Source organism: Syngnathus typhle, linkage group LG2 (assembly GCF_033458585.1).
Source record: "Syngnathus typhle isolate RoL2023-S1 ecotype Sweden linkage group LG2, RoL_Styp_1.0, whole genome shotgun sequence".
NCBI classification, from domain to species: Eukaryota; Metazoa; Chordata; class Actinopteri; order Syngnathiformes; family Syngnathidae; genus Syngnathus; species Syngnathus typhle.
The window spans coordinates 12,805,397-12,818,886 of NC_083739.1; the positions used below are offsets into that span (position 1 = coordinate 12,805,397).

The 13,490-nt window shown below is 40.8% G+C and overlaps 2 protein-coding genes across 3 annotated transcripts; one reads left to right on the top strand and one right to left on the bottom strand.

The window, feature by feature from the left end:
* Window positions 1–3,436: 3,436 nt before the first annotated feature.
* Window positions 3,437–12,472, top strand: LOC133149992 (glutaminase kidney isoform, mitochondrial-like). Of its 2 annotated transcripts, XM_061272244.1 has the most exons (19): window positions 3,437–3,751; window positions 3,941–4,022; window positions 5,307–5,428; window positions 6,402–6,531; window positions 6,653–6,732; window positions 6,809–6,972; window positions 7,506–7,564; window positions 8,820–8,852; window positions 8,927–8,985; window positions 9,077–9,143; window positions 9,207–9,257; window positions 9,373–9,549; window positions 9,630–9,761; window positions 9,826–9,918; window positions 9,994–10,055; window positions 10,242–10,318; window positions 10,460–10,523; window positions 10,625–10,802; window positions 12,331–12,472. In XM_061272244.1, the coding sequence occupies exons 1-18, from the start codon at window positions 3,549–3,551 to the stop codon at window positions 10,779–10,781; spliced, it is 1,812 nt and encodes a 603-aa protein (XP_061128228.1). In that variant the 5' UTR covers window positions 3,437–3,548; the 3' UTR covers window positions 10,782–10,802; window positions 12,331–12,472. The 2 variants fall into 2 exon arrangements, with proteins under 2 accessions (XP_061128228.1, XP_061128227.1); XM_061272243.1 differs by lacking the exon at window positions 12,331–12,472 and having other exon boundaries at window positions 10,625–11,004.
* Window positions 11,361–13,471, bottom strand: spryd4 (SPRY domain containing 4). Its single transcript, XM_061272245.1, has 2 exons — window positions 13,310–13,471; window positions 11,361–12,734 (listed from the first exon to the last, which is right to left on the bottom strand). The coding sequence occupies exons 1-2, from the start codon at window positions 13,440–13,442 to the stop codon at window positions 12,190–12,192; spliced, it is 678 nt and encodes a 225-aa protein (XP_061128229.1). The 5' UTR covers window positions 13,443–13,471; the 3' UTR covers window positions 11,361–12,189.
* Window positions 13,472–13,490: the final 19 nt, after the last annotated feature.

Genomic DNA, 13,490 nt, shown 5'->3' on the forward strand with positions numbered 1-13,490 from the left:
CTGGCATGCGCCGTCATTCCACATGAAGCAAAGAAAGATTTGGACTGGATATCCTCGCTTTGGTTAATCACTTTTATGGGACACCGTAGCCTGGTTCACAGCTTACAAATCCACAACAACTAATGTGCTTTAGCTATGTGGTTTAATTAATTCAAAAATGATAATGAGGTGCGCTTGGGTTCAGGAGTTTCTCAGCTGAATTGGTAATCATAAACTGTGTCATGTAAAAAAAAAAAAATACGTCAGTTTAAATCGCCGTATCGACCAAGCAGTAAACTCATCGCACAAATGTAATATCGCAAAGAACGGAGAGCATCGACTTATGACTGCAACCCTAATGCAACAACAGCCATGATGCTAAATGCGAATCATATGCAACCTAAAGAGGGAGCATTATAATAATGTAGTATTAAAAGTTAATTTTTTTATTTCATTTCTCCACATCCCTTCTCTGTGCTGCTCTGACTGTACACTGCCGTCTGCCATCCCCCAGCATGCACAATAGGCCTCTGTGTGCACGGCGGCCCGCGGAATGCTGCGAGATGGCAAGGCGGTGGGATAGCTGCATGGTGAGGATGGGGGTTGGTGGGTGGATGGGTGTGCAAGCGGAATGGATTTAGAAGAAGGGAGGGGGGCCTTCTTAGGAGGTAGGGGAAGAGATGGCGGCGGCCTGAGGGTGGGGTGACGAGGATGTGATGGTGGGTGGGTGGTGATCTTTCACGACTGTACTGCTGCACACAGGCTCCAGGGGTCTACAGGGTGTCTAGGTTTCGGCATAACGGCCACAGAGCAATGAGGTGCTGCGCATCGGAGCTATTGGCTCATGCACTATACACATGGCCGTGGGGGTGTATCATGATAAATGTGACCAATAGACTCTCATGTGAATTATTGAAGGATTTTCGGAGTGTCGCTGATGCTCTATGAAATTCTGTATTCATCACACATATGTATTCGAATGGAACATACGTTTTTCGAAGGCCAAGTTGATGTATGCATAGACTACAGTCTGAACTAAGTGTCAATCAATCACAGGCAGACGGACAGTTACACTCACATTAACACACACATGGACTTCAGCCTTGAGTACCACGGCATTATGTGACTGCTCCGTTAAGGTAACTGAGTGGCCAGCATGTAAGATGGTTCAGTAGGTAGGTAAGAAGATAGCTTGTACTTCAAACAACAAAGAGATACATTACGTAAACTATAATACAAAATGTTATCTGTTTGTAAATGAGTAAATATGGTATAATGTACACGGTATCGTGCTGACCGACTGTAATCTTTAGCTAATGCCCAACGTTGGGCTGAGGCCACTAAAGCAACTCCTCAGCCAGTCTTCACTTTCCTGAGCCTGAATCAAAGCCGCGGGTCCGGTATGCTCCTTTTCCTGTGTGAGGTGTAGGGGGAAGAGGTTAAGTTTGTGCAGTCTCGGTGAGTGTAGCGAGGGGGGCTTTCTCACACAAGATGCAGGATGAAGGGACAAAGGTAGTATTCATTGGCCCAGGAATGGAAAACATTTTGGGCTGAAAACAGAGAGGGTACAACCGGCTGACATAGGACGCAGAGGCTGCGGGAGCCGCTCACCCCCTTGGACAAGTCGCAGGTCCAAAAGTGCTCGATAGACCTCCGGATGCCTAATTAGGGCCTGAACATTTGGGGATAGATGAGTGTAACTCAGCTCCCAAATGACATTGGTCACTGTCAACATGCTTCAAAAGTGATGACGATACGCTGATGATCATGATAACCATTTTCATCGACAATTTTTTCTATTCCAAAGTGTGAGTTGCTATAATTTGTCATCCTAAGAAATGACTTCACTTATGATCAAGCTACTTGTGGCCTAAATCTTACATAGCCCGTTGGCCTATTCTAAAAATAGGTCATCAGGACATTGTGATTTTCTAGGAATGCTGTGAAAGTGATCATTTGAAAATGAAGTTTCTTGCAATGATTTACAGAAATTACGTGATACATATTAATTTTCATCTGTTTGTGTAAAATCGTTATGATCACTGTCTTCACATTAACAGATAACATTAATTATTAATAATATCATCAGGTCATTTGCGCACATCTGTTATTTCAAAAGTGTGGATCAAATTGGTAGCCCTTCACATCCAAGAAGTAGCGTTCGCTTTGCAAACGGTTGGTGACCCCTGCACTAGAGGAAGCGTCTCAGACACATAAATGTGAAGTGTCCTCTCAGGAAGCCAGCCCAGAGAGCGCTTCTGGAGTGAGGGCGCTGCCTAGAGGAGGAACATATTAATGTTCAGTAAAGTGATCTCACCATGAGGTGTCACTACAGGATCTGAGCAGCACCACTCGAGCACTGCAGTAAACTACTTGCTCATTCCACTTATGATGATGATGATAATGATAATGATGCCCATTACAAGAGCTGTGTGTTGAAATGTGCCTTTGCAAAGGTATATATGTGACTAACACTGTCAGAGTTAGGAAGAAGAAGAAGGAAGTCAGGAAAAGCCTACAAGAACTCAAGAACTTCATTTTCGGGGTTAATCTATGGCACTTTAAATGGTGGGAAGTGCTGGAGAGTTATAAGAGTTTTCATGATTGGTAGTTCTCAATTTTCGTGAGTTTTTTATTTAATTCAGTTCGTTTTTATTAGTTTTTAGAGAAAGTTTGCATGTTTTTATGAGTTTTATTTGTTTTTATATATATTAATATATATATATGACTATATAGTCATAGTATAGAGTGGCGGTGTGTCCTATATATATATATAATATATTTTATATACTATAGTATGGAGCACAACAAGAAAAAAAATGGTCTCAGTGTTATGTAATAAATTGAAGTATTAGCGACAATTCAGTTGACCTTCCTTAATCAGTAGCTGCGGATGTACAGCAATATCAAAATAAATATGTTTATAATAAAACTTGAATGCTCGTGTATTATATTAATTGACAAACTTGAGAAAGGGGCTCTTTTTTGCAATAGTTATAGCTAGTTTTAGTTACTTTTATTGACTTACTATGTAGTTTCACGTCGTTTCGTTTTTTATCTTATTTTGTGAATTTTTAAAATTTTGTTTCATTAGTTTTTGTAAATTATAATAACCTTAGTGTGCTGATTTTCATTGAACAATAATGTTTAGACATGGATCATCTGATTACAAAACCAAAATAGAATACGTGCAAATATTTGCAACCCACATCTAAAATTGAGATTGCGTAATCATGACTCAAAATACTTCCCATTTTAGTCTGTTGTCAAACCTCATGTGTATTTTGCAGTAGATAAAACTGCTGCTATAATATTTGACCAATCCGGATAATGAACGGTAGCTCAAAGTATATCCATTTAGTCTCTGCAGCTGCTGTTGATTATTTACCCTGGCATCTCAACCATCACGCTGCGTGGCCCTGCCCCCTTACAGCAGCATGGAGTTGAAATAGCAGCTGCTTAGAACAACCCAGAGCACTGGGTAAAGTAGTCTGGATCAAGCACTTGATGGGAGGGGGGAGGGAAATCGACTCCTTTCAATTATCAAGAATTAAGGCCTACTTATCACAATGCATTGTCTGAAAGCTCTGAGGACAGCCAACTTCCAACTATTTAAAAATGCTGGACTCACTACCAGAGTTGGAGCTGACAGCAGTGTTTTGTCCAAGACGCAGCAAGCTGCTTTTCTGCCCTGTCGGGTCACGGCATCACCGCACACCCACAGAGCCCTTCATCAGCACACCGGTCCTGATGTGGACCCAGGACATACCAAGTAGGTCATCACAGGCCACACTTATGTTGTTATAAATGAACACTTTTTGGTGAAAGTAATTTCACCATCTGGAAAAGTCATATACTATACATACTATACTATATATACTACAATAGGCCATTCCTTTAATGCTCATACTGTTCAGGGTGTACTGCATAAGTCACTGTCTAATTTTTTTTGTGTAAATAGGTTGATGTCCAGTATGGAGGACCTTCTTTTCTACACCATCACCGACGGTAGGGAGATGATCCCCCTGTCGCAGTTCATATCAGTGAGTAAACAGCAACCACACATCGCCTGTGTCACATTGGTTTGACTTTTCCGTCACGGACATTCTGTTAATGTACACAAGCACATGTTCCCCTGCTGCCACTTGTGTTTCCTAAACACACCTCTGACATGTGTGCCAACTAACTTCAGGAGACATTCAACAGCCCAGTATAAAAATACATCGGCAGTTCAGCCAAAAGTCATGTGGTGTCTAAGTTTTTTTTTTTTTTTCTTTTCATGTGATAGATATAGTGGTGTTGACACAGTGGTAAAGGACACTACAGCCAAATGAATTGAGCTAATTTCTAATTATACTGAAAGAAATTATACTGAAAGTATTTTTCCAAAGTGTCCAGTTTATTGATCACATTATGTAAAATCAGATCTGGTGAACTTTGTGTCGACTTTCTTCCTTAATGGAACATTCTGGGTACCTTGGAGAAGAGATCCTTATGTACACAGTTGGTTTGCTTGCGCTCTTCGGATGACTGGATGTGTTTGTAGAAGTGATGCAAGTCGAAATAGTTAGTTCAACTAAGTGAGATTGCGCACAGACAGCAAACAACTGGCATCAGTAGTTGCAAAGACGCACGTTTGTTCTTGTCCTTTTGTATAAAATATGTTGCTGCAAGAGTTTACAGTTTACACAGTAGAGGAACAGCTGAGATGATAATGTGAATAAATAAATTGTGTAACTTCATATAATCTTAAACCATGGAAAAAATATTTATATTTTGCCGTTCTTTAAAATCATGTCACATGTCACATATCATTGAATTGTTATTTTAGTATTTACAAACACAAAACTAGCTAACTAAAAAAAATGCAATGTTTTACAAAGTCATTATTTTGAAATTTTGACCTTCCATCCCATTCCCCCACCTCCTGAAATTTCTTTTTTTGCCATCCATGACAACTAATGCCCCTTGACCCCTCCACTCACTATGCCAGCTGAGCGAATCTCACGGCACACTATAACTAACTAACTAACTAACTAACTAACTAACTGACTGACTGACTGACTGACTGACTGACTGACTGACTGACTGAATACATACATACATACATACATACATACATACATACATACATACATACATACATACATACATACATACATACATACATACATACATACATACATACATACATACATACATACATACATACATACATACATACATACATACATACATACATACATACATACATACATAATGATGATATTTCTGTATGTATATGTAACACATATAACAAGACAACCCTTCTTTTTTGGTCTGTACAGGCTTTGCGAAAAACAGGTCTGTGGACCTCTGACCCTCGACTACGTGACTGCATGCGTCAGATTCGCAAGTTCACACTTGACTCCCTGGAACCAGCCATGATGGACAAAACGTTCTTTAGAAGGTATTTAAAGTGTCTTGGCTCTACTGCAATGCGCTCACGTGCTTCTATCACTTTGAACCTGTCGGTCATTCCGTGAATATGAAAGGATGAGTAACGTTGCTGGGCTTTCTAGGTTTTGAAGGTGATATTTAGGAAATGTTTTGGCGCTTGTGATATTTGAGGAGCAGAGACTGACAGAGACAAGCGTTTCGAGGCGACAGCTCTCACCAGAAACTTTTCACATGCTCAAGGGCCTCACGGAAAGGCTGAGATCCATTACGTAACCACGCTCAACACTTCCATGTGCTAACCGATTGCTTCCCAACAAATGGAGAGAGAGAGCGAGAGAGCGAGAGAGAGAGAGAGAGAGAGAGCGAGAGAGAGAGAGAGCGAGAGAGAGAGAGAGAGAGAGAGAGAGAGAGAGAGAGAGAGAGAGAGAGAGAGAGAGAGAGAGAGAGAGAGAGAGAGAGAGAGAGAGAGAGAGAGAGAGAGAGAGAGAGAGAGAGAGAGAGAGAGAGAGAGAGAGAGAGAGAGAGAGAGAGAGCGAGAGAGCGAGAGAGCGAGAGAGAGAGAGAGAGAGAGAGAGAGAGAGAGAGAGAGAGAGAGAGAGATGGAAGACAAACTGGTTTTATGTGTGCTTTATTGTGTGTTCGTTTTTTTAAATGTCTTTACATTTTCTAGCAACTCAGGTTTGGAAGCGTTTGAAATATAGATTTTACCATGTGTTGTAAAATCAACTTGATGGTGAACCTAACCCATAATTCATAAGTATTAAACATAACATATTATATTAACATAAAATATTGGCATATTCTATTATTGTTTTGTTATTAGTAATGATATTATGATATTATAAAAAATCAGGGCAGATTTGGAATTAGCACTGGGAAATTCTAGATGCATCTCTGATTGAAAAAAAAAATTAAATACGATTGCGCAATTCTTTTTTTCCGTGTTCTTGTTTTTTAACTTCAACTCTCTAATACTTCTGCAGGTGTGTGGGTAACAACATTATGCTGCTGACTAAGGCTTTCCGAAAAATGTTCATCATCCCAGACTTTCAAGTGTTCACTCAGAAGATCAATGAAATGTATGACAGTGCACAGCGTCAAGATGGAGGACAAGTAAGTAATAGATGAAATTTTTACTACAGCTATCATTAAGAAAATTGTACATGTGTATCTAATGTAGCTAACATGCTACCTAACAGGAAGAATGCACGTCATTGCTCATGTCTTCACACAGGTCGCTAATTATATTCCTCAACTTGCAAAATTCAGCCCTGACCTTTGGGGAGCATCTCTGTGCACCATCGATGGACAAAGGTAACCATCTCCTTTCATCAAATACATGAATCTATTTGAAAATTATTCAGCACATGCTTAATTCTTCCGTGTACAGGCACTCAGTTGGTGACACCAAGGTTCCCTTCTGTCTACAGTCGTGTGTCAAGCCACTGGAGTATGCCATTGCTGTGCATGAACTGGGCAGCGAACACGTCCACCGGTTTGTGGGCAAAGAGCCCAGTGGATTCGGGTTCAACAAACTGTCGCTGAATAAGGAGGGTAAACCAGATTTTATGCTCATTATTCTTTTTTACTTGAAAAACTGAAGCTGTATATGCAACCATATTCAGTTTAGTGCACCATCTGGCGCTGGTTTCCACTGTGGAGAGTATTTGCCATCTCGTCAAATTCTTACTCTTTGTGCATAATTTTCAAGATTTAATATCAAGGATCATCATACAAATGTACAAGTATTTTGCTTTTTTGTTATAAATCATCATCTAGAAACTGCCTTTTATTTGTTCATTTCTTCACATTATCTTTGTCTGATTTTGATATTTGTTTGATGATCTAAAATATTACAGAGGAAAAACTATGCAACATTAGTCTGTATTCCCTGACAATTTATGACAATGTAAACATGCTCTAAAATTTACTACCAAACAGTACACCCGCCCTAAAAAAAAAATGAAACCAGGTCCTACAACTTTTGTTTTGCTAGATCCTGACCCATTACAACACTTCTTGTGATAAGTGGTTACAAAGTAAATCTTTGAGGACGAACTGATAACATGCTGCCATTTGTTGTGCAGATAGACCACACAATCCAATGGTGAATGCTGGAGCTATCGTTATCAGTTCTTTAATAAAGGTAAACACTGCATGCCTGTCACCAGTAGGTTAAGTTTTTTTTTTTTTTTTTTTAGAAAATGCACCCTGGCCTTAACTTCTACTGTGCGATTTAACATTTTCAATTACAGGCATTGATATGATTATCTATTTATCTTTGGTGCAATGGCGATCTGATTTCTTATGAAAGATGAGTAATTTTGGTGACTATTTTTCTAACCCGGAAGTAAGACCTGGGCATGTATTTAGTCTGCAGTAAAGCAGGAGCTCCTCACATTATGACGTCATACAGTGAGGTTCCGGTCATTTCTTTGGATTGGGCGGGGCTGTTGCTTACAAAGCGAGCAAGAATGCTTCAAGATGAGTGAAGGGAGAGAAACGACCCTGGTGGTGGTTTTGGTGAGGAATAGATCAGACAGATTTCTTAACCAAAAACTGTCCGCAAAGCCATCTTATTTGTATTTGTCTTGGCAAAGTGTCAGCAAACACCCAACAAGCTCTTCTGGCCAGTCAGTTGTTGCAGATGCTGGACTTTGACCATCACCGTTTAACTTGATGGACAACAAACTTACCTGTGGGCACGGAAAAACATTGTGTGTATTTGTTCCACCATTTCATGAACTTTACGTTCACAGCTGACGAAAGTTAACTTTGGGTCAGTTGTGAGGTCTGTGTGGGAGGGGGGGGGGGGGGCGTGGTGCTGCAGACCAATCGGAGCATCCACAGCAGTCGCGCCCTTGTCAGTTATGTAGATTTTAGTGGTTGTATAAAGTGTCATATAAGGTAGAAAAAATGTGTTTAACTTATGCACTATGTACTGAATATTTAACTGAGGTGTACCAGGCAGCAGTTAATAAATATGACATGGAAATTATGACGTCATGTCACCAGTCAAAGTACGCAAACACTGCCATCTTGCTTGGTAAGAACTTGGTTCAATCCCAGGTGTGAAAATATGCAATTATTTAATTAATATTTTTTCAAAAACTGTCACTGTCATTTACAAAAGAAATACAATTTAAAGAATATTTAGTATTTATTTTTATTCAATTATTTGACTCTCCATACATATATAGGAATAGAACTTTACGTCTTTTGTTGTAATAGAACTGATTTTAATATAGAAGCTGGTGTAACACTTTAATGATTTTTGTTGGTGGTGTGGCTCGAGATTTTTTTCCAATGAAAAGGTGTGTCGTGAATGAAAAAAGGTTGGGAAACACTCCACTAGAACATAACATTTTTACGTTTGTCTTTTTTTGTTTGTTTTTTTACAGCCTGATTCCAAGACAGCAGAGAGATTCGACTATGTGAGTAAAGTGTTTTTAGTTTCATTCCCTGTGTTTCCACTTCCCGCAATGGCATCTGCTCACATCGTTTGCAGGTAATGGACTTTTTGAAGCGTACAGCGGGATCAGAGTATGTTGGCTTCAGCAATGCAACGTGAGTATCAGGAGTACCTGCTAGCATTTTATTATTATTAAAATTATGATTAATTATTATTATTACTATTATCGCTGTAATGTGCTCACAGGTTCCAATCAGAACGGGTGACGGGCGATCGGAATTATGCAATTGGTTATTACCTCAAGGAAAAAAAGGTAAGTTTGTTAAGTTTGTTGCTTTTATTTCCGAATGAATTACTCATTTTTTTATACTTGTAGTGCTTTCCCGAGAACGCTGACATGATCGATGCCCTCGATTTCTACTTTCAGGTGAACGTATTTCTGACTCTGTTGTGACTGTTGCCATATTAAATCAAATGTATTGATTTTGAAGAGCTAAGTCTCAATGGACCGATACATACTGTATGAGTTCTTTGCATCCCAGCTGTGCTCCATCGAGATGACGTGCGAGTCGGGCAGCGTCATGGCGGCCACGCTGGCCAACGGCGGCATTTGTCCAATCACTGGCGAGCGCGTGCTGAGTACAGATGCGGTTCGGAACACGCTGAGTCTCATGCATTCCTGCGGGATGTACGACTTCTCCGGACAGTTTGCCTTCCATGTGAGACTCTCTTTCAAAGGGCTCACCCAACAAGAGTTGTTTCTTTTCCATAGATGGGGCTTGTTTGTTGTTCTTTGCAGGTGGGCTTGCCCGCTAAATCTGGGGTTTCGGGTGCCGTGCTCCTGGTGGTCCCCAATGTCATGGGTATGATGTGTTGGTCTCCCTCGTTGGATCGTCTGGGGAACAGCGTGCGAGGCATTCATTTCTGCCAGGTACGTTGCAGATTTATCGATGGTCCTCAAAAAAAGTGATTGATTCAAATATTTGTTTCGTAAGGAGCTGGTGTCTTATTTTAACTTCCACAATTACGACAACCTGAGACACTTCACCAAGAAGCACGACCCCAGAAAAGGCTTAGGTGACGAGCCGGTGAGTTCGCAGCCAGGTTGCATCTGGTCTCAAGATCAAAACGTCTTCATCTTCATTTCCCTGTCCATCCTTTAGAACCAGTCCATTGTAAACTTGATGTTTGCGGCCTACAGCTGCGATGTCTCTGCTCTAAGGAGGTACCAGAAGGGTTCTTAATTTTTCCTTCCAAAAAAAACCCAAAACGTATTGGAACCGTTTTATTTCAGGAATAAATGTGTTTTGTTTTGTTTCTCAATTTCATCTTGACCTAAAATAAGCTTTCTTTTGAGTTTTTCCTGGCAAACAAAGTCAGTGTTTGTGTCCCATCTTTTCTTGACCTGCAGGTTTGCTCTTTCTACTTTGGACATGAATCAGAGAGACTACGACTCTCGAACAGCGCTCCACGTTGCTGCCTCAGAAGGTGGCTCACTTTTAGTCTATCCATCCATTTTCTATACTACTTGCCCTCAGGTCAAGGGTAACTAACAGCTTACTAGTCTGCGCAGGGTACACCCCTTAACTAGTCTCTTATCTGACACTTCCACAAACCTTCTTCTTCTAGGTCACATAGAAGCTGTGATCTTCCTCACTGATGAATGTAAAGTGGATCCTTACATCAAAGACAGGTAGATGCAATTTATAATGTACCGTGCATTAATTGGTGTGATATTCAATAAAAGCCATCACCCAAAGTTTTATGGTCTTATGGCATGGTGCTCATTGGCAGATGGGGGAACACACCTCTGGATGACGCCAGGCAGTTTGATCATCACGTCATCGCCACCATTCTGCAGCAGTACCAGCTTGCGTACAGTGGCGGGGAGCCGGCCAGCTTCAAGGAGGAGCGGAAGTCCACCATGGACACACTGAACATCATCAACTGAGGGACCAGACCAGGATCAAAAGTAAAGCACTTGAAAGGAAGATACGGGATGAATGTTGGATTTTAGATGTAATTTGGGCAATCTATGCACATTTCCCGGTCAGAAAATTAGGTACACTTGGGCATACAAAAGATCCATGAAAGCGCTGTGGATCATGGAAAGTGTAGTATAGAGTAACGTTGCACAATATTTTATGGTACTGTACTGTGGAAGAAGATTTAATTTCATTTGTGATATAACATGTATAGGTTTATGTGCTGTATATACTAATTGTAGGAGTTGAGCTTGTTTAAATAGCGATAAAAAGCCAATTCCATTCCGGTAGTTTTATTTGTCCTCCCTGAACAGATAATGTAAATCTCAATTTGACAACATTTGTGATTTTCTGTAAGAGCTATTACATGTAAAGAAGCTCAGGATAAGGAATAATATTCTGAACTTCTGTTACGCACACATTGTTACTTCAAACATTTTTAGTAGCTTTGTTCAGGCTAAGTTTCATTGAAGTGTGGCAGAAGACAATATCCTTCATGTTGTTCTCTTGTATAAAAATGACACGATGATGTGAAGAAAACAAAATTGAAGTGATGCTCTTTTAATAAACAATATACAATATTAACATAACCGTGTGTGTGTGTGTGTAGCACCGGAAAAGTTGATCAATGCATGGCCTGATCAACATTAACAAGCTGCGTCAAAATTGATTTGACAAGCCTCACTTGTGAACACTATTATATGAGACAGTATTAGATAATTACAAAGTTAATTTATGGACACAAGTAAGGAATTAACAAAATTGGCTCTTGAAAGGAGACTTAATAATGTTGGATGTTATATTGACTAACAATCCTATTTCATGCAAGCAGAGCGCTCTTGACTCCCAAGTGCCCAAAGTTACTATTTTATTTTATTGTTTTACTTATTGGCAGAGCTAGAGGGGGGCCGTGAGGGCACCGTCACCCCCCCCCCCCTTAAAATACACTTGGACCAGAGTAGATAATCGGCTTTTGAGTGTTTCCCAATTCTTCCAGTAATTCTTTTCGGCATTTCCACTCATCCCACAAAAGGAACATCTAATGAATCTTAATCAGGGTTTTCTGAATAATATTGCGGACCATCTGAGATAACCTCGCCCCCCTAAGGAAAAAAATCTTAGCCCCATCAGTGCTTACAAGCAGTTTCTTCGTCAATGATACATAACCCAGAAATTGAATGAGCAAGCTTATGATCTGCTGACTAAGTGAACTGAGAAGCAAAATTGGACGATTAAGGCACTATAATGTCTTTGCGTGTCAGCGAGGTGAGCTATCAAGTTAGCATGCATGTCAGATTAACACACAGCAAAATGCTTGAACGGGACACTTTTTGTTGAAATCACCCAAATCAGTCCTTTGCAGGCCTAATTGCGCTATCCCTCGAGACCCTCCGGCTCTGTCAAACCCGAGTGCGTGAGCAGCTCCCCATCCCAAAGTCCAAACGCAGGGCAGAGGGGAATCTTGAAGCGCCCCCTAATGGAATGAACGATCTTTTGTTTCTCAATGTCGACCAGGCCCAGAGTACCCGTTTCGAAGTCCAGCAAGATTCCCACACGGTCCGCTTTGCCCACCAAGGTGACGGGAACGATCTTATTGTTGGTCATGGCAAACCACTTGCGCTGAGCATAGCCAAACACCCATGAGGAGCTGCTGGTACCCACGCAGTCGTCGCGGGACATCAGCGCTTCGGCCACGCCCACGCGAAACTCCTGGGACCTTTTGACCGTCACCTCCCAGTAGTGGCGCCCGGCGGTGATCTTCTCGTCGCCAAACACCACGGCCCAGTCACGAAAACGCTCGGGGTTGTCTTGCGTGTGGCTGGGGTCCAGACCCAGCATGCGATAAATGACGCCTGTGTCTTTCTTAAAGAGGTCCAGACTGCTGTGAGCTGTCTTCTCATCAAGGCGGAACTGCAGGTCTGCAAATGAGCCAAATTTGCTTTTACTCTGCATGTTAATAAATTAAACCCCGAATCAAAATATATTCATTATTATTATCATTACTATTATCATCATCTTCATTATTATCATAATTATAACTATTAACCTGGTGAAGATAACCTTAGGCACATGAGAAAATACGAGGGCATATTCTGACTCAACGCTACAAATCACCTAGAAAATTTTATTTGCATCTGCGATTAAAAACAAAATCCTAATAATCTGTTGACCAGTGTAAGTCTCTCTTTTTTGTATTAGAACGACTAATATACTCATCTGAATTCACAATCCACGTAAATTTGCTTTCTAATCTACAGTACTAACCAATAAACAACAGGAAAAGATATTTGAAATGCGTCGTTTTGAATCAGAATAAAAATTTTACGCATCAGGTTGGGATTAAAAATTTGCAAAATTATCCAAGGCGCTGTGCAGTCTCCTACCACTTCCGGCGCGTTCGAGCGAGAGAAACATGAGCGCCTCCTGACCTCCGAGCAGCTTTCCAAGTTAACGTATGTTTTTTTGTGTGTGCAATTTTGAAATGTTCACTTACTGTTCGCAGGCGACGTAATGAATAGTCTTCTCGCCGTCCAGAGAACAATTTTTGGTCTTTGTCTCGCTGAAATAAAGTTGACAGTTCGTCCGGCCAGACAACACAATCGAGCAACGCTGCCCGGTAACGCCATGTTTACTTGCTCATTGCTCAAGCGCTCTCTTCGCTTCCGTTTTTCTTG